General features: G+C 41.7%; 1 protein-coding gene across 2 annotated transcripts; it reads left to right on the forward strand.

Moving 5' to 3' along the window:
* The first annotated feature begins 1,960 nt into the window (after positions 1 to 1,960).
* Positions 1,961 to 19,477, forward strand: rspry1 (ring finger and SPRY domain containing 1). Of its 2 annotated transcripts, none has more exons than XM_041997289.1 (15): positions 1,961 to 2,317; positions 3,679 to 4,286; positions 5,606 to 5,658; positions 11,492 to 11,604; positions 14,411 to 14,537; positions 14,813 to 14,871; positions 15,228 to 15,294; positions 16,107 to 16,238; positions 16,371 to 16,486; positions 16,586 to 16,729; positions 16,814 to 16,925; positions 17,192 to 17,294; positions 17,372 to 17,524; positions 18,583 to 18,687; positions 18,864 to 19,477. In XM_041997289.1, the coding sequence occupies exons 2-15, from the start codon at positions 3,889 to 3,891 to the stop codon at positions 18,958 to 18,960; spliced, it is 1,779 nt and encodes a 592-aa protein (XP_041853223.1). In that variant the 5' UTR covers positions 1,961 to 2,317; positions 3,679 to 3,888; the 3' UTR covers positions 18,961 to 19,477. The 2 variants fall into 2 exon arrangements, with proteins under 2 accessions (XP_041853223.1, XP_041853224.1); XM_041997290.1 differs by having other exon boundaries at positions 1,961 to 2,182.
* Positions 19,478 to 21,136: the final 1,659 nt, after the last annotated feature.

The following is a 21,136-nucleotide window of genomic DNA, read 5'->3' on the forward strand; positions in this document are numbered from 1 at the left end:
AATAAATACATACTGGTATTTTATTTGCTCAACAATAAAATTATCTCTAAATTTAGATTAGCAGTGGAAAAAAGATGCCCTGTTGTGGATTAAGTTGCAGTCTCTTCTCCATGTTTAGAAATTGAGATTCCAGTAAATGATCCATGATGACAGTTTATCGTTGACAGGCTATAACCAATAATAAATGTAGAAAAAAAAAAATCAAATATATGGCCTATAACTCTTCATCATATAATAATAATAATAATAATAATAATAATAATAATAATAATAATAATAATAATAATAATACGTCACAGTTTTGAGTAAGCATTAAATGTCTTTCTAAACACATCTCTAATCATTTTAGATTATATGCCACCATTTCTAGTCTGATTTACACTATCATACATATTTATGTTATACATATCTGTCTGTTTGTGATGCTTTGATTGACTAACAACAAATGTTAGAATTATTTTAAAATAATAGTGTTGGATGAGGAGTATGCTGACTCCCTTGGCACCTGGGCCTGTGTACCGTTTATCTGAGTATTAAACCGTTAAATCACATACTCTTCCCAAGAAAACAAAAATGCTTCCATATAAAACTTTATCATGTCAAAAAGCTTTTTTTAGTACTTTTAATAGGCACTCGCATGATGTTGCACTCTGAAGAGCAGCAGGCAGTTAGTGTAAAACTATGCACCAACCCTGGAAACCCAGTTGTTTCCTGCATGATCACCCCGGCTGTTAAACAGAATGGTATCTGCAGCAATTCCAAACTTGCAGAGTCCTGTACCGGACCACACCCAGTGACTGTGGTCTGCTCCCTCTAACCTATCAGAGTTCACTGTGATGATATCACTCTAAATCTCAGAAACTCAACCATGGGTGGTGATGCCCTGGTCCCCAGGCTGCTTGGCTGGGGCATTGGGATGGGTAGCCTGTCCTCTTGGGTGTCAGGCAAGGCCTTTGCCTTGGGGTGTGGGTGGTTCTAAATCTCATGGGGCCTTGGGCCCTGCACACTGTTTGTCCCTGGGTGGCTGGTCCCTAGTGGGGTGCTGGCTGAGGTCCCTGGTCCCTATGCTTATACAGTCACTGTGTTGCTCTGAGGGTTTAATCACCAATAGCTACAGTTGTGTTTTTGTTAATTGTGTTGCTGGTGTTGTGGTTGTTGTTGTGACTCATAATAATGTGCCCCATGGAATCACTAAGAGCCGTCTTGGTCAGTATTATGTTGGCGTTAAATAATAAGAAATGTGATACTAAATGTGATCTTTTTGATGGCCCTTAACTGTGGAACTTTCTTTACCGTTTTTGTGGTACAATGCTCTCTGGAAGTTTTACATTTTAAGTTTCCTAAAAAGTAGCTTTAAATTTGGAAAAGAACAACAACAAAACAGTGTTGTAACATCACATCTGTTCATTTCTGTCATACCATGGTCTTCAGTCTACACACAAAAGGTTTTATAGGTGACATTGAAAATCTTCAGAATAATTCACGTTTGTTTGTTTTGATTTGTATTCTTCTTTTTATCCCTGTAACTTTTGTGGATTGTACTTTGACTTTCCAACAAATACATAAGATTACTGCTTTGACCTGATTTCTGTTGTATGTTTATTACCAATAGTTTAGTGTTGGTACTTCAGTTATTATAGTTTGTTCAGGCTTATGAACGTGGATTTTCTTCTGATATTTTATTCCTGTGGGTTGTTTCCAGTGGAGTAATAAAACAAATTAAGTTTTAATGTCACTGAACAATAACACAGGGTGGAGAGATGGACGCACAATAAGCAGTGGACAAATTCAACAGAACACAATTTAAATTAGTTACAGTAAAGGAACTATAAGGAGAACTGTATTCTAAAATAAAATGAACTGATGTATCAATCTTGTCTTTTTTACGGACATTAGACTGAAAAGAAGTCCTCCCTCTGTCTCGCCTCCCCATTCACAGCTGATGATGACCAGCCTTTTAGCTGCCTGCCAACGCTACGGAACTTAGCAAACAGCTAGCATTGTAGCAGCGTCATTAAAATGTGTACGATGTGTTAGCTATGAATGTGTCTGCACAGCTTTGCATAGATCTGTCGCTGAACGCAGACAAGCTGTGTGAATGAACCTCGATACTTCACTGAGGCTCAAGTACCACGCTTGCTTCGTTGCTACTGGCTTGTGTTGTCTGACAGGAGAATCAGAGGTGTGTTCAGTTAGGCTAACGGCTAGCAGGTTAGCTACAACACAACGTAACTGCCTAGTTGGCTCTCTGTTTTGCCATTTACTTTGGTCTGGATTTATGGCGTTTTAATGCTGTTGTTATTCGAGTGGAAGTTCCGTGAGTATACCTTCGTCTTCGGATTTAATTATTAGATGTTAATAATAGAATGATAAGCACGAATGTGTGAAACTTGCCTTTCATTGGATAACATTACAGTTCTGACTTTGTGGGTGGCTAGCGTGCTAGCAGCTAACTGAAAGCTCCTGTTTGTCAACAATGTGGCATCATTGATAACTTCGAATAGATATGCTGCGTTTACTAAAACAGTAATGCTTAAGATTAACAAGAAAAACAATTTTCTGGTATGAGTTATTTTTTATGAGTAGAGGAGAAAAAAACAACTCGTGAAAATAACCCACTAGGAGTACATGCCAACTTCTAAATAAAAACTTGTAAAGTTCTTGAGCATTAGCTGTAAAATCTAATTACAGCACAACAGTTACAGTAGATTAACTGAGACTTAATTATATTCTGGAGCATCATTGAGTAAGCAGCATGTCACTGTTGTAGCTGCTGGAGGTGGAGCAAGTACATCTACTTTATGTCCAGTTAACTGAACAGAGATAATAAATAAATCTAGGATATTATTAGAATATAATATTACAACGTACTGTAAGGTCTTCGCTCTCTGGTGTAGACCAAGAAAAATTGAACAGAAGATGACTTGAGAATGAAATGAAAATACTATTCACGAACACAGATGTCGTTTCAGTATTTGCTTTGTCTTTTCCTCTTATCTTTTCTGTGATTATGGCTTATCTGTTATTTACTTAAATGATAGAAGATGAGGTGTTTGCCAATTAAAAATGACTTTTTTTTGCAGATAAAGTGTAATCTTGAACTTTAGGTCTCATATATTGTCAGAAATCAAAATGGTGGGAAATAATTAAACAATTATTATTAAAATATTGCATTTTTAAAGGTTTTAAAAGATTATAAAATCCTTTTTAAAAGTCTTTCTGAAGCTGTCAATTATTTATGCAGAATGTAGAATTTACAATAGCTCCCTGTTTTAAAAGAATAAATTCATAAATGAGATGAAATATGACATGATTTTATTAATTTTTGCTTCTGCATGAATCACAAAACTGAAGTAATCAGATAAACTACATGTGAAGTAAGACTAATAAATTATAGCACCTACCTAAATATCCTTTTTTACTTTCCATTACTGATGGACATATAATTAAAAAATAAGGGATTTAAAAAATAAAAACCACAAACCATCTTTTAGTGGAAGTTCTCACCTGTTCTTTCTGACATTCACTGACATGTTTCTCAGTTGTATCATTCCAGAGAGGTTTGAGAGTTAATGCTGAGGAACAATCATCCAGTGTTGGACTATTTAATTTATAGCTCTGGACTTGAGTCTGAGGTAAACTTTCACATTTTCTGTTTTGCTTCTGTTTCTTGTACAGCTATGAGAGCCCTGGATGGGAGCTTGACCTGAGCCTTCGGCTGTGTATGAGGTTTACGCGTTGCATCCCTGACCCTTGCTGGTCTGCTTAATCAGCCATATATTGTTAACTCCCAAACAAATCTCCTCTTGGCAACAGTATGCTAATTCATGTTGACCCCACCCAGTCCACAGGGACAAGAATCCCCCAAAACCAAGCTCTCCAAATGATATGATAGTGGCTGCCTGGATCACTTTTTGCGCCTGCAGGAGCCTTGCACAGGTTCTGCGTTTCCTCTCCTCCTCTAACACCCTTCCTCCATTCTGGGAGACCTTTGCTAGTGTGGTCTCCGGCACTGAAACCATGGGTAACAGCTGCGTTTGCCGTGAGGATAGCGACTTGGAGGACCATCATCATGGGTCGTCAAGGGCGACCCGTGGACAAGCTAGACGGGTGGATCACAGTACAGCTGTTAGCGTTGATGCCGGAGAGGCTAGGAGTAGTCGACCAAGAGACCCGGTCAGGCCGCCACGCAGAGGGCGAGGGCCCCATGAGCCGAGACGGAAGAAGCAGAATGTGGATGGCCTGGTGCTGGACACACTGGCCGTCATCAGAACGCTTGTAGACAAGTAAGTCCAGAAATACAATTAACTCGTGAAAGGAAGAGTAAGATGTTTTCAAATTTTCTGAATTAATATCCTGTAGATTTATTAATTCTGTCGTCTCTGTTGTGTCTTTTAAAGAAATTTTACCAACCCCAGTGGGTTGATGTCACTGGAGTCTCCATCTGCTCGCGCTGTTTTGCTTAATATATGAATGTTCATAATAGCTGGGATAGAGTCAGCTTCCCTGCAGCCCTGAATTGGACTAAGCAGTATTGGAAATGGATGGATGGATATTAATGTTCATATGACTAAGGTGGGGCTACATGATGGTGTGGTGGTTAGCACCACAGCCTCACAGCAACAAGGTCACTGGTTCAGGCCTCAGCACGCGCGGGGGGGTCGAACAGTGGCCTTTTTGTGTGGAGTGTGCATGTTCTCTCCTTGTAATCCAGCTTCCTCCCACTGTCCAAAGACATACATGTTAGGTTAATTGGTTAAATTCTCTTTAGGAGTGAGTGTGAGAGGTTTTTTGTCTCTCTCTCTGATGGTCTGGCGACCTATCCAGGTGTTCCTGCCTCTCACCTGATCATGGCTCCAGCCCCTTGCGACCATAAACTGGAGTAAGTTGTATAGAAAAGTGTGCCTGACATTTTTGGTCGCTGATATAATCTCTGAGCCTGAGTAAGAGAGGACCGAACACAGGTTTTCCTGCTGTTGTATGCTGCCTTTTGCCGGGGACTCTGTGGTTTTTCAATGACAAGGGTTGGTTCTTCTCTAACAAAACACGGATATAATGACGAGTATTCTCAGAAGGTATCTATATGATAATGTGAATATTCAGTTGGGCCTTTTCTAAGTTACTGATCATGAGGTCTGTTAATCCATGTTATTGTGTTTGTCTGATAGCAGTCAAGGAGTATGCATTTAAATTGAATATCGTTTTTTTTTCTCCCTCTCCTACTTGCTGTCTGCATCTTTCATGACTTCTGAGTCACATTCCAGGAGTTACCACAGTAAAAGTTGAAGTTGCATGTCTCCGTTTTCACTATGACTAGAAAAGTGATTTCGTGGTGATGATGGACTCTCAGAAAGTTGACTTTTCATAGAGTCTTTCTTATGTTGGCAACAGGAACAAATGTTATGTCACAACTACGAACACGCTTCAACCTCACAGACCATATTCATTAATTAACACAGAAACACAACAAGATGTGAATCCTTGTAATATCACTAATGACAGCTTCTGCTTTTTGAGAGCGTTTACTGAAAAGCGTCACATAAATAAATGCCCATAAATCTGGTAAACTTAATGTATCCTGTGTGATCTCTGCTTTGTCTTTCAGTGACCAAGAGCCCCCTTACTCCATGATCACCCTGCATGAGATGGCAGAGACGGGTAAGGAAAAGAGAAAAGCATACATGTACACACGTAGGAAACAAACAATAAACACAGAGCAACAGACAGATGATGCAGAAGTGTTTCTCTTGTGTTTGAAATATGAATTTAAATATTTAAATAGGGAAAGAACTTTTGCTCTATATTGCAACTGGGATTTGATGTGGTGGCAGAAATTTTGTTGACTCAAACTGAAAATAAACCAACATTTTGATTGCAGCTTTAGTGACGTAATTTCACAAATTGTGAAGGGGATCTGTGTGAACGGTAATAGTTCCAGGAATTTAAGAAGGTCCCATGTGAGGCCCTCCCTCCTCCGGCTAAACTTCTGGGTTGTTAATGAGAACCTCTGAGAAGGTTACGTGAAAGTATTATTGTAAGCAGTGTTTTTCAGCGTGGACATATTTAATTTGACACCTTGTTGACACTGGTTTATTCTAAGATTTCCCCATTTTCATTTCGTTGTGACACAATCTGCATCTGTATAAAGTTTAGCATTTATGACTGTTATCAGTACCTACCTCTGACCTGATATCACTGCATATCAGTTAGATGAGGTGACTCACGTGTAAATAAGCATGGTGCATCCCAGGTCGAGGGAAACTTGACCAACAGTATTGCTGTTAGTTGGAGCTTTTGTGGGATTCGGGTTAGGAATACGGAGAGAGGAATATGGGAGCTAAAGCTGGATTTATACTGGCCCAGCATCTGCGTATGGTCTGTTTTGGTGTCACTGCCGTAGGCTCTGTGTAGGTCCACGGAAGCTTGATGTGCACCCCTGCTACACAGCACGGTTACCCAGAAATCCCCTCTTGTGGTTGATCAGTTTGTGATGATGTGTTTCTGGATTTCTGGATCTTTTAGCTGAATTTGTGAGATAACCGCTATTTTTAAAAAACAACACACAGTATCTTTAGTTCATTGTTTGCTTCCACAAACTGGTGAAGACGCTGCTCCATGTCGGCCACCGTTGTTGCTGAAGTGAACCATGGAAAGGACTTCACCGTGTGGAGTTTCTCAGCCAATACCAGCCCTACTACTACCCTCAGGTTCGGAAGAGAAAGTGCAACATGGCGCCGTAACCCTACACTTGAGTGAGAGCCCAGTTCACCAGCGTCAGCTACGATGGCCCTACCCTACGCAGACGCTGCGTTTACACCCGGCCTTTCCTTCTGCTGACAACAGTGACCTACTCTGGCATAAATTACCGATGCTCGGTGAGATCTTAGCATATAAATAAAAACCAAAGGTTTCCTGCATCGTTTCCGTCCAGAATCAGCTTTTCTCTCCAAGACGATGCCAGATTCAGATTGTTAAACAAGCACTTGTAATGACTTTGTTTCTGGACAACCTGATGATGTAAGGCTGGAAAGCTATCAGAAACTTTTTAAATAAGGAGGATAAATGGTTTTTGGTGGATTATGTTAAAAGCTGTGCTCTCACATTAGCTGCTAACACTAAGACCAAGGATTCTCCCATTAGCCGCTAACGCTAAGACCATGGATTCTCACATTAGCTGCTAACGCTAAGACCATGGATTCTCACATTAGCTGCTAACGCTAAGACCAAGGATTCTCCCATTAGCCGCTAACGCTAAGACCATGGATTCTCACATTAGCTGCTAACGCTAAGACCATGGATTCTCACATTAGCTGCTAACACTAAGACCATGGATTCTCACATTAGCTGCTAACGCTAAGACCATGGATTCTCACATTAGCTGCTAACGCTAAGACCATGGATTCTCAAATTAGCTGCTAACACTAAGACCATGGATTCTCACATTAGCTGCTAACGCTAAGACCATGGATTCTCACATTAGCTGCTAACGCTAAGACCCTGTGCTCTCACATTAGCTGCTAACACTAAGACCATGGATTCTCACATTAGCTGCTAACGCTAAGACCATGGATTCTCACATTAGCTGCTAATACTAAGACCATGAATTCTCACATTAGCTGCTAACGCTAAGACCATGGATTCTCACATTAGCTGCTAACACTAAGACCCTGTGCTCTCACATTAGCTGCTAACACTAAGACCCTGTGCTCTCACATTAGCTGCTAACACTAAGACCCTGTGCTCTCACATTAGCTGCTAACACTAAGACCCTGTGCTCTCACATTAGCTGCTAACACTAAGACCCTGTGCTCTCACATTAGCTGCTAACACTAAGACCATGGATTCTCACATTAGCTGCTAACACTAAGACCCTGTGCTCTCACATTAGCTGCTAACACTAAGACCATGGATTCTCACATTAGCTGCTAACACTAAGACCCTGTGCTCTCACATTAGCTGCTAACACTAAGACCATGGATTCTCACATTAGCCGCTAACACTAAGACCATGGATTCTCACATTAGCTGCTAATGCTAAGACCCTGTGCTCTCACATTAGCCGCTAACACTAAGACCATGGATTCTCACATTAGCCGCTAACGCTAAGACCATGGATTCTCAAATTTGCCGCTAACGCTAAGACCATGGATTCTCACATTAGCTGCTAACGCTAAGACCATGGATTCTCACATTAGCTGCTAATACTAAGACCATGGATTCTCACATTAGCTGCTAATGCTAAGACCATGGATTCTCACATTAGCTGCTAATACTAAGACCATGGATTCTCACATTAGCTACTAATGCTAAGACCATGGATTCTCACATTAGCTGCTAACACTAAGACCATGGATTCTCACATTAGCTGTTAACGCTAAGACCATGGATTCTCAAATTAGCTGCTAACACTAAGACCATGGATTCTCACATTAGCTGCTAACGCTAAGACCATGGATTCTCACATTAGCTGCTAACGCTAAGACCCTGTGCTCTCACATTCGCTGCTAACACTAAGACCATGGATTCTCACATTAGCTGCTAACGCTAAGACCATGGATTCTCACATTAGCTGCTAATACTAAGACCATGAATTCTCACATTAGCTGCTAACGCTAAGACCATGGATTCTCACATTAGCTGCTAACACTAAGACCATGGATTCTCACATTAGCTGCTAACACTAAGACCATGGATTCTCACATTAGCTGCTAACGCTAAGACCATGGATTCTCACATTAGCTGCTAACGCTAAGACCCTGTGCTCTCACATTAGCTGCTAACACTAAGACCATGGATTCTCACATTAGCCGCTAACGCTAAGACCATGGATTCTCACATTAGCTGCTAACGCTAAGACCATGGATTCTCACATTAGCTGCTAACGCTAAGACCATGGATTCTCAAATTAGCTGCTAACACTAAGACCCTGTGCTCTCACATTAGCTGCTAACACTAAGACCATGGATTCTCACATTAGCCACTAACGCTAAGACCATGGATTCTCACATTAGCTGCTAACGCTAAGACCATGGATTCTCACATTAGCTGCTAACGCTAAGACCATGGATTCTCAAATTAGCTGCTAACACTAAGACCCTGTGCTTTCACATTAGCTGCTAACACTAAGGCCATGGATTCTCACATTAGCCGCTAACGCTAAGACCATGGATTCTCACATTAGCTGCTAACGCTAAGACCATGGATTCTCACATTAGCTGCTAACGCTAAGACCATGGATTCTCAAATTACCTGCTAACACTAAGACCCTGTGCTCTCACATTAGCTGCTAACACTAAGACCATGGATTCTCACATTAGCTGCTAACGCTAAGACCATGGATTCTCACATTAGCTGCTAACGCTAAGACCATGGATTCTCACATTAGCTGCTAACGCTAAGACCATGGATTCTCACATTAGTTGCTAACGCTAAGACCATGGATTCTCACATTAGCTGCTAACGCTAAGACCATGGATTCTCACATTAGCTGCTAACGCTAAGACCCTGTGCTCTCACATTAGCTGCTAACACTAAGACCATGGATTCTCACATTAGCTGCTAACGCTAAGACCATGGATTCTCACATTAGCTGCTAACGCTACGACCATGGATTCTCACATTAGCTGCTAACGCTAAGACCATGGATTCTCACATTAGCTGCTAACGCTAAGACCATGGATTCTCACATTAGCTGCTAACACTAAGACCATGGATTCTCACATTAGCTGCTAACACTACGACCATGGATTCTCACATTAGCTGCTAACGCTAAGACCATGGATTCTCACATTAGCTGCTAACGCTAAGACCATGGATTCTCACATTAGCTGCTAACGCTAGCCCGAGGGCTCCATTATGCTGAACAAACAGAATATTTTAATAACAACATTAAGTGATTTCACCACGCACATACGTACTCCGAAATAAATCTGATAATGGACTGGTAAATATAGACAACAACCTTTCAAATATTGTGCGTCAGAAGTGCATGTAGATGCCTCAGATCAGTTTATTACAGTAATCTGATTACTCCCAGATATCTGATTTTGATGACCATGTAAACAGACTCAGTGTTTTATGAAAATAGCTGAGAATGTCTTTAATCTAGAAAAATGTGCTGCTTAAATATCTGGAAATGATAAACTGGCAGAATATAGATTAAATGTAAGTAGAAACCAGATTTTGAATAGGTAATGTTTAAAATTCCTTAAGATAAATGTGGCTGGGTTCAGAGATTTAAAACAAATCCCTTTATGTGAGTGAACATGGAAGGATTCAGCAACATCCTCCATCTGCTGCTGACAGCCAGCCGTTTTATTGTAATCATGTGGACCACCAGTAATGCCACATGCTAAATGTGTTGGCTTTTAGATTCCTGTCATAATATTTTGATTGAGAGAAAAATCTAAATAAGAATAACGTCTTCTGCATATTTTTACATATTTGTGCAGGAGACAAAGGAAGCTTCTTTTGTGACTTCAGTCATTGTTTCTGTATATTCTTGTTTGTCGTGTGCATCAGATTTTTTATTGCATATAAGACTTGATGCTCCCATGTTGAGGTTGTTAAGAATTTGCATGTAGTAGCCATGGAGTTCTTGTGTTTGGGCCTCGTGTCATGCATAGATGATGTTTGATGCTTACAGTGCTCAGTGTTGTGTGGCTTGACAGCAGCCAAGCTGGGTATTGGCTTGCAGACATGAACCTTTAAAGGTAGCCAAGCAGCAAGTCTGCCAGCCAGCAAGTCACTTTCAGTTTGATGGACTGCAGTGTTGCATTATTCATAAGCAACTGGCTTGGATTTGGGATCTTGCTGGAGAGGGTGTTTAGGAAATGCATGTTTTATGCTGCACCTGCAGTCGTGTTCTTCCCAAAATCCAGGACCGTTTCTCAATACTAAGTAAGCTTAGAATGTACACTTGGAAGTATAGACTTGACAAGTTTGACTTGGAAGTAGAAACGTTTGAGGATGAAAGGATGCGAGTAAACAGCGTACTTGATAACATCAAAGCTGTTGCTGCAGAAAATATTGCATAAAATGTACAAAACATGTACGGAAGTACACATCCAGGAGTTTGGAGCGTACTTGTGTGGATGCATCCTTTAAATTGGGCCTTGACCGATGAGGTTTCACATGTACTGACAAGTACGCATGTTGAGAAACAGCCCAGGAGTCTCGTCGATAATGTAGTCAGTTCATTTCTCGTACATTTATCTGGTCTAACAGCAGAAATCCCAAAGATTTGCATAAGAATATAAGCAGTGATTCAAGCTTGCCGTGTTTACACAAAATGTTCAGATTACTGAATGTTATATCTATAAAATAATGATCATTTAAACGATCAGGATTCCACAGGGATTTTGTCACATATTGTTTTTAACATTTGAAAAATACCATTTTTTAAATGTCATTCATACAATGCTGTGCTGCAGATTTATGTGATTGATCACTTGAATTTATTCAGATTAATTTTGTTTTCTTTCTTCTGTTAGATGATGGATGGCTGGAGGTTGTCCAGTCTCTGATTCGAGTGATACCGCTGGATGATCCACTTGGCCCTGCGGTGATCACCCTCCTGCTGGATGAATGTCCTCTCCCAACCAAGGTCTGCCCCCCTAACTCAGAGAATTTCACTTCTAACCTTACAACCAGCCCCACACTTGCTCTCATGTTTTCAGCTGCAGCACTAATCAATACCGATCCATGTCATCATCTTATAAATCTTTTTTTTAAGTTGAACAGTTATTATGGCAGTAAAGACACAACATGAAAAGAAGTCATATTCTCCAGGTTTCAAGCAGCCACAGACACGTGAAGATTCCCGCTGACTTATTTACAAGACACAAAGGATCACAAACAAGATAAAATTAAATACAATAATCTGCCTAATCTAAAAAAAAACGGGAGCTAAAGAGAATAAAAATAAAATGGCAACCCCCCACAAACCGCAAGTTACCAGGGAATGAACTTTGCTCAAGCATCTGGTGTTTGGATGAGAGGGAAACGAGTAACTGATGGTCATCAGGTAACCATCAGGTCAGGCCTTTACACGCTGTCCGCTGCTCAGCTTTTACCAAGCTGCAGCTCGACACCTGCACAACGTGTATAAAAGATCATTTCTGATAAGAGCGACTTCCTGTGTTCTCCAGCTCTGGCCGTTTGTTTACCAACCTACTCATCCACCGTTTCCAGGTTGTTCTCATCAAGGACAGCCATGTTAGACGGTTCAGCACGTGGATCTGAGGCCAGAGAAATGGATTAAACTAGCGAGCAACATTTACAAAGATTTTTAAAATAGAATAGAATATCTTTATTGTCATTTTAACCAGTACGAGATTTAAAAGTGCCATCCAGTCACATACTTCACATATAAAATTGGTATAAAATCTACAAATAAAAGCAGCACAAGCAGAGACCATCACTCACACACAGGTTCTCTCACTGAAGTCATGCCTTAGAAAACACGTTGCACTTTACATGTGTTGTTTAGTGTGGCTGCAGTTGGATTAAAAACTGGTTTAGAGTCTGTTCATCCTGGTTTTTATTGTTCTGTAACGTCTGCCTGACGACGACAGCTCAAACCGAGAGGGTCCAGGATGTGAACTATCCTTAGTGATAGTCTGCGTGTTATGAGGCTACGGGAGCTGTGTAGTTTTTCTAGTGTTTGGAGAGGCCAGCCGAGGATCTGCTGAGGGTTTTGATGACAAAGACCAGAAGGCGGGCCCATATTACACCCATTTTACGATCACTGCATTGGCTCCCTGTGTGCTTCAGGATCGATTTTAAGGTCATTTTATTAGTTTTTAAATGTCTTAATTGTCTTGGACCTTCTTATCTCTCAGATTTACTTTTACCCTATGAACCCTCGCGATCCCTGCGGTCCTCCTGCAGTAGACTTTTAGTCATTCCTAGGGTCAGGACACACACCCACGGGGAGGCGTCGTTCCAGTGGCGCGGCCCTCACCTGTGGAACAGTCTGCCGGAGGACCTCAGGGTTGCAGAGAACATTCAGGTTTTTAAGACTCGGTTGAAGACCCATCTATTCAGCTTAGCTTTTAGTTGATATTCAGTTATTTAAGTCTTAATTAGTTTCGTAATATTTGGTTTTATTACTTCTGACGTTTTATACACTGAGTGCTCTTTTACTGCCTTTTATTGTTTCTGGATCCTTCCAGTGTTTCCTCTACGGGGGTCCGTCTGTACTGGGGGTGGTGTCCGGCTGTGGCTGATCGATGCGGTGGGACGTACGTCTTGGCGGTGGGGGCTGGTGTCTCAGCCAGGTCTCCCCGGGCCGCCGTGCTCCTGTGTCCCTGCAGTTGCAGAAACTTGGCAGAATACTGTCCCACCCTTGGTGCAGATGGATCCCCTTCTGATGAGGTTTCCTCATTTGTCCATCTGCACCTGGCATCATGTACTTTGAATTTGAAGGAGTGTTTGTGCGTGTATGGGGGGTGGGGGGTGAGGGTGATTGGACGGGAATGTTTTTAAATGTAAGGCGCTTTGAGCCACAATCTTGTACGAAAGGCGCTTTATAAATAAAGTTTTGATTGATTGATTGATTGATGACCCTCTGGAACGCTGTCCTCTGTTAATGTAACCAAAATCAGTAAGGGAGCCCTGGTCAAATAAAAAGAAGATGAGAGGAGACGGCAAACCAGCCACATAATGGGCTGTAGGGTCGGGGCTGCTCCCCTAACTCAAAGTCCAAAACCAACCTATAAGACACCAAAACCAAGAACAGGACGGCCGGTGCCCCCTAACTCACCAGCAGAGAAACCAAACAGTATTGGCGTTGGTGGCGACAGCCAGGACTTTCTCCCCTCTTGGTTTTATACCCCCAGGGTAGTTCGTCCAGCCAATCACAGAAGAGGAAAACGCCCACCCAGATAGAGGCGCGTGTAACAGATATACATTCAGCACACACACCGGTCGTTTTGCTTCTGTTCCTATGTTTTTAGTTGATTTAATCTACAGAAAGAAAGAAGTGATGAGAACACTAACCTCCAGAGGGTCGTTGACGTGTATATTTTAATGGATATTCTGCTTATTCATCCTCAGAAAGACCTTTTAGCCTTTACCTCAGCTTTCTTTTTTGCTCCCTTCTTGGCCTTTGCTTTCTAATCTCTTTTCACACGCCTCTTTGTTGGCTTTGAACAAAGCAGGACAGCCTGCTTCCTCGACCAGAGTAATCCCACAGCATGCCATGGCTCTGACCCAAATAAACATGGTCTGATTCTGCTTTCTGCCTTTTTACTCGACTTGTATGCAGCATGCTCTTCATATCTCAGCAAAATCACGTGTCAAACATTTGGCCAAAGTTTGATGGTCTAGCTCGCTCTATTTTTTTATTGTTTCATAGAAACGTCATACACATGATTGTTCATGAAATTGGTCCATATTGTTGTTTCCAGGATGCTCTCCAGAAGCTCTCTGACATGTTGAGTCTGAGTTCGGCGGTTGCACGGCAGGATGCTCTCAGCCCTGCTAAACACAGAAACACCACAGCTGTCCTTGGATGCCTGGCGGAGAAACTGGCAGGTACAGTGATCCACATGTGCAGCTTGTTACTGGGATTAATAATCTGGTTAATTTAGCTTTGCACAGGTTCTCACAGGGTCAGGAAAACACTTCTTCCCAGACACACTGATGTTAATATTTGTCTTTATGTCACCATGTTGACATCCTTTTTCTTTTCAGTTATTTATGTTGAAGCAATTTTTCCTTCAAGTATTTGGATTTCACCTTTCCTCTCTGTTTAGAATCTGTTTCTCTGATATTATAATACAGATTTTTTTTCTCTCCTCACTTTGTAGGGCCAGCCAGTATAGGATTATTGAGCCCTGGAACCCTGGAGTACCTTCTGGAGAGCCTGGTGAGCAAACACTACCTGGTATTTGGGCGAGGGATGCATCAAAATAGTTGAGATGTGATGATTACTTAGTTGGTAGATGACAGCGGTCATTATCCTGCTGTGGTGATGAGCAACCATGAGTAAGATGCTGAGTCACGTGGACATGCTGAGCAGTCATGTTGCACCGTCGTGGGTCCTAAATTCTTCACAATATGATGTTAAAAAACTAAAACAACTGATATGGTTAGAAGGTGGAAGGACACTTGATTGAATAGATGTGAGGCTATTTTCTTCTCTTTTCCATGTTTGCATGGAAGAGATTTTTTGTTTGAACATTTTGTGACATGATGAACTGAACACTGTTTATTCTCTTCTAGAGCTCCGAGGCCCATCCTACTGTCATGCTGTTCGCTCTCATTGCTCTGGAAAAGTTCTCCCAGACCAGTAAGCTCACCAACTGATCTTCATGAATAGGCTGATTAAACAACACCGAGCACGTGCAATGCACAGAGATGCTATCTACTGTTTCCACTACAGCTGGGTTAAAAGATCCATGTAAATCCATTCACATTTAATTTATCCAATATCGATTCATAAAACTCAGATTGATTATTTTTAAGCATTTTCCTTTCCGATGACAGCGGTGACGCTGCTCTGGCGTGACTTAACGCTGCTCGGTGAGATCTTAGCTTATACACACAACTGAACGCTTTCCTGCGTCTTTTCCGTCCAAAAGCTTCTTTCCCTCTGAGATGATTTCATTCAGACGTTTTCATTCACCACAAATAAAAACGCTGTTGCTGACCAATCACAGCCCTTCATATAAACTGTAGTCTCAGTGGCTTCCTCCAGCACGATGACGCACCCTGCCACAGGTAATAAAGGTGACATATAAGCCTGGTTCTGGTTCGGAGTCTGGCCTCTGCCACTGACAGCTCGGTGCCGGATACCACAGCATACCTACAGCTCAGTAAGAAGCATGTGGTTGTAAGGTTGTGGTGGATCAGTATTCACTTGATTTAATCTGCCATGTTTACACACAGGCCACACAGTGGGCATTTTATTCATATTATTTGTGGCAGAGCTGGATGCATCATGTCTCTTTATCTTGTTTTCATGGGAACTATGTTCTGATTGCAGCCTAAAGGCAGTTTGACCTGCAGCTTAGGCCGGAGGCTGGATGCTCATACCAAACCTGCTGTGTAGTCATGTTGATAAGCTTGGTAATGTCATGCTTTGTTTCATCTTTCCTTCAGGTGAGAACAAACTGACAGTATCTGAGTCTTCTATCAGCAATCGCCTCTCTGTCCTGGAGTCATGGGCAGACCATCCGGACTACCTGAAGAGACAGGTTGGCTTCTGCTCGCAGTGGAGCCTCGACAACCTGTGTGAGTAAATCCTGGTTTTCAACATGGAAAGCTTTGTTGGTGGTTAAAGAAATTTGAACATAGCTTTCTTTAAAAAGGTATTTCTGGGAGTTTCTTGATGTTAAAATGATGTCTCTCTTTTTTTCTGTCCAGTCCTGAAGGAGGGTCGTCAGTTTACTTATGAGAAAGTTAACCTTACCAATATCAACGCCATGCTCAACAGCAACGATGTCAGCGAATACCTCAAGATCTCCCCCACTGGGCTAGAGGTTGGTCTGACCGGATGTGCTGAGATAAGGTTTCTGGCTTGAAGGTTTTATTAAAGATATAAAACAGAACATTTACTCTTTCTTTTCACTCATCTTCAGGCCCGATGTGACGCCTCATCTTTTGAGAGTGTACGTTGTACGTTCTGCGTAGATTCAGGGGTTTGGTACTACGAGGTGACCGTAATCACATCGGGCGTGATGCAAATCGGATGGGCCACCAAGGACAGCAAGTTCCTAAACCATGTAATTATCAGTGTTTCCACTCTTCTGTTATCCAGCTTTTCTGGCAGTACGTGGGCATATTCACACGTCGTTTCTGTCTTCCAGGAGGGTTACGGGATAGGAGATGATGAATACTCATGTGCGTATGATGGCTGCAGGCAGCTCATCTGGTACAACGCTCGCAGTAAACCTCATTCTCACCCCTGCTGGAAAGAGGGTATGCAGTGCTTATACGTGATAAACAAAGTTTAAGCTTCATTTTGTTCATTTTCTAATCATAGCCTTTGAGGAGATTTGCTGTGGAGGGGAAACCAGACTCTGACCTTTGGAGTTATTTGCTTTCAAACTGAGTCACACTTTAGAGTGTTTTCTGGTTGAAGCATCCACACCAACCCTGACTTATGTCCTACATGGAGTAAAAATGGGACAAACAACATGCAAACACTTTATTCTGCTGTGTGTGTGGACTCATGTCCTCTTTAGGAGATGCCATTGGCTTCCTGTTGGACCTGAGCAAAAAGCAGATGATCTTTTATCTTAACGGACATCCTCTACCGCCAGAGAAAAAGGTCTTCTCATCAGCCACGTAAGTCGCAGGTACCATCTGAGCTTCTGTCACCCATTAAAAGCATTTTAATTTACCTCGTCTCCTTTCTCTTTTAGGTCTGGCTTCTTTGCGGCCGCCAGCTTTATGTCATACCAACAGTGTGAGTTTAACTTTGGGGCGAAGCCTTTCCGTCACCCTCCTTCTGTCAAGTTCAGCACCTTTAACGACTTTGCCTCACTGCTTCCCAGTGAAAAGATCATCCTACCAAGGTAAAACATCAGGAGCTTGGGCTGGTGCTTGACGTGACTGCTGTGGCTGTTACCTCAGGTTGACCACATTATATGATTTTGGAATTAGTATATAATCTTGTGACTTAGCCAACCATCATCTGACAGGTGAGTCATCTGTTTGAACAGCGTTCATTGTGCAGGTTTGGCAGGAAACAGACTCATCATCCATATTCTTATTTTCACAAATACTAATAAGAATAATAATAAAAATATAAAAAATATATAAAATATATAAGAGTTCTTTGCAGTCCAGGCTAGATGTGACCTTACATAGAAGCTTCCCAGCTGTAAACCTACATGTTGCACCCCACGTTTGTATTTTTTAATGTCTGCAACGTGTTGCCGACACACTGAAACTATGGTGAGAGGTGTGTTGCTGATATAAGGTCAATGGGATAACCAGCTGAGGTTTTTAACTGTGTATTTAGCTGAAAATGGCTCACGATGCTGTAAAAATAAGCGCCATGCTGAAACTCGAGCAGGCAGCTCAGGCTCTGGTTGACATGTGCATGTCAGGTGAGCGCTGTGAATGCTGTAGTCTGTAAACATGAGAGCGGAAATGTAACCCTTTACCTTCTGCTCAAGCCGTGCCCGTGTGAAGCCTTTACAGTGGGATTGTTAGGTTTCAGCTGTCACTTCATTAAAGGCATTTCCACCCAATTTTTTAAAATAGAAAAACTCAACAAAAATGACAAAATAGTTGAAATAAAATCCTCTCCGATAAACATACAAGAATCTACGTGCTGCCATTTGCACCACTCACTGCCAGGCAGTGGTTTTATAGATTCTCTGGTCATGCAGACAGCACGGCTGAACCTTTGAAAACAAGTTGTTAAATCAGCACCTGAACCCTCCTGCCTGAAAGAAATGGCCTGTATCTGTTTTTTAACAGGTGCTGACTGAAGGTGTTCATTCCTCTCACCACTTTCATCCCCTGAGCTCATTAACCGTTTGCATCATTTTATAAAAGCTGTCTTCTCAAGCTGTTTGTACTTCTTCTTGGAAACGGCTTTTCTCTGTGCTGGTATGGTTTCTAGGCACCGGCGTCTGGCCTTACTGAAGCAGGTTAGCATCCGAGACAACTGCTGCACGCTGTGCTGTGACGTCATGGCTGACACTGAGCTGCGGCCTTGTGGACATGGGTATGTGGGCACCTTCTGGCTCCTTGATAATCCCAACCTATTCTGTCTCGATAAAAATACTATTAATCGTTCTTGCAAAGAAAACCTGCGCTTGTCTTAGTAAAGGTTATTCGTCAGATTTTGTCATTGATTTTGTTTCTCTTGGTGGATGATGAGATTTTTTCATCTTCTTCCAGTGGTCTGTGTATGGAGTGTGCCTTACAGCTAGAGACGTGTCCCCTGTGCCGCCAAGACATCCAGACACGCATCAGACTCATTGCACATGTCTCCTGACACACTTTCTACTCTTCCTCCTACAAGGAACGACACACAAGGCCTACAGTTCCTCCTCCTCCTCTAATCCCCTCGTGCCCATCAGGGCTGTGGGGAAGGTTCCACGATACAGTGATGATAACAGAACAGTAGGTTCTGGTCTGAGGGGGCAGCGATGGAGGGCTAAAGAGTAAAGACCAGGAGATCAGAGGAGGGGGACTCAAACCACAACTGGATCCCCAGGAGCTTTTCCTTTTATGCCTAAATCTCTTTTGTATCCTTCTGACAACTCATTGCAGAAGCTGCGCCAAGAATCAAAAACTTTCTACTAAATGTTTTTTTCAGACGTTAGTCCAGTTACAGGCAGTCGACTTCTGGTTGTGTAATACCATAAAGAAACTTCCATTCAGATCTGAGGATGCCACTGAGCTCTCAGTCACAGGCTGCTTCTATTTAATCACCATCATGCACGTGTCTGCAGTTTTGAGGGCTGAGCAACGAAGCACAGCCGAGGTACCAATAAATTTGAGTTGTCTCATTTTCTTGTTTTTGGCTATATATATGTGAAGTATTGTACTCTGGAGGTAGCATTTTCGTTCTTTTCCAGCACCTATACTTGGGCAGCTTTGCCATCTGTATTGATTGAGGCCCATTATTAAGGTTTGTTATAGGAACAATCAGCTGTTGGGCAAAGTATCAGATTTGTGTCGGGACACATCAAATCAGCTGTTTTACATGAGCAGAGTCCACATGACATGGATTACGTTGGACAACCAGGAAAGGAAACATGCTGCAACGTGCATCAGAAGTGATTTTCATTGGGACTGACCCTTTTTGAGCTTCTTTCAGTGGCAATCATTTATGAAGCAAACGGATTCAAATTTACATAAACATACGACTGACACCAAAATATTTAGATGTGAAATTTTCATCAGATTTCATCCTGCATTATCTGGAGCTGGCAGTTTGGCTACAGTCAGTAATTTAGCTTCACACTGAGGGAAGCTCGTGTGTGTGTGTGTGTGTCTGTCTGTGTGTGTGTGTGAGAGAGAGAGGGGAGGGTGCATAAGTAACTATAAGTAACTAGGTCTTAATTTTTGTATGTCAAACATGCGTCAGTCTGAAGACGAGTTTCAGTCTTTAAGTGGTATAATCTGATATAAGTGAGAGAGCAAGATGCTGGGTCTAAGTGTAGGTTTGTTTTTTTTCAGATGAACATTATTTTATGGACTGAGCAGAAAGTTACTTAAAACAAATGTGAACATTTTTAGCTTTTCACCTCACGGGGTCATCAGTAAAGTCATAATTTAGCATCAATTTTTCAAAAATACAGTGACAACGTTATGTGGGCTTCTGTGTAGAAAACACAAAGTTTCACTTTCTTCTTAGTAAAGAAACCTTAGATGGATTTTCCTTTCACAATTCTACATGTCAAAATGTTCAATTTCTACATGGACTGTCAGACTGAGAAAAACCTGATTTCCCCATTTGTGCTCTTGTTTTATGATTCCTCCATTTCTCCTTCTGTCGTCTGTCGGTCTTTGTTTATTCTTTACTTGAAGCTTCTTTGGGTTTACTGAGCTATATTTTGAAAACGGGTGACAGAACTAATGTATGAGTGTGTGATACAGAACAGGTTTAAACTCATTGGCATGTGAAATGTCTGCATAACAAACTATCATTGTTTATGAAAGAGTTCCCAGTCAGCCAAATAGCATGAGCAGGACTAGTAAAAACCACCCAGATTATACCCAGATAAATTCTGAAAACATGCCTCTCTCAGTGTGATAGACTGGTCAGCATTTGTTACCGTGTATTTCCAGGAGCACCTTGCATATGGAAGTGAGAGATAAGTTATGTCTGTGTTTGGAGATGAAGTTTAGGATTGTAAAGAATGAAGTTGTATTTAAAACATCATCTATAAAGGAAATATGCCCCAAGATGTGATTTATTGAAGATTAGTTGTTTCCTGGTTTGTGACATTTGTAATAAATGTATGTTAATGTGTTTCTTTGTGTGGCTGCTGGTGCAGATTTTAATACTTTTTTTTTCTTATGCGTGACTGAAGCACGAAATGATAAAAACTACATATATTAGATAAGAGTTGGATCATTCTGATTAAACTATAAACAAAGTCAAGTGTGTGATGCTGGGTGTCTGCTTCGTCTCTGAAAAGACGAGCAGGTAGGAACCATCA

The sequence above is a fragment of the Melanotaenia boesemani genome, chromosome 10 (assembly GCF_017639745.1).
Source record: "Melanotaenia boesemani isolate fMelBoe1 chromosome 10, fMelBoe1.pri, whole genome shotgun sequence".
Taxonomy (NCBI): Eukaryota; Metazoa; Chordata; class Actinopteri; order Atheriniformes; family Melanotaeniidae; genus Melanotaenia; species Melanotaenia boesemani.

Bases quoted from the DNA above. Each gene is read 5' to 3' on its own strand.
- rspry1 (XM_041997289.1), top strand. From the start codon at position 3,889: ATGATAGTGGCTGCCTGGATCACTTTTTGCGCCTGCAGGAGCCTTGCA. The intron at 16,239-16,370 runs GTGAGTAAATCC...TTTTCTGTCCAG, and splicing joins GTGGAGCCTCGACAACCTGT to TCCTGAAGGAGGGTCGTCAG. The intron at 17,295-17,371 runs GTAAGTCGCAGG...TTTCTCTTTTAG, and splicing joins AAGGTCTTCTCATCAGCCAC to GTCTGGCTTCTTTGCGGCCG.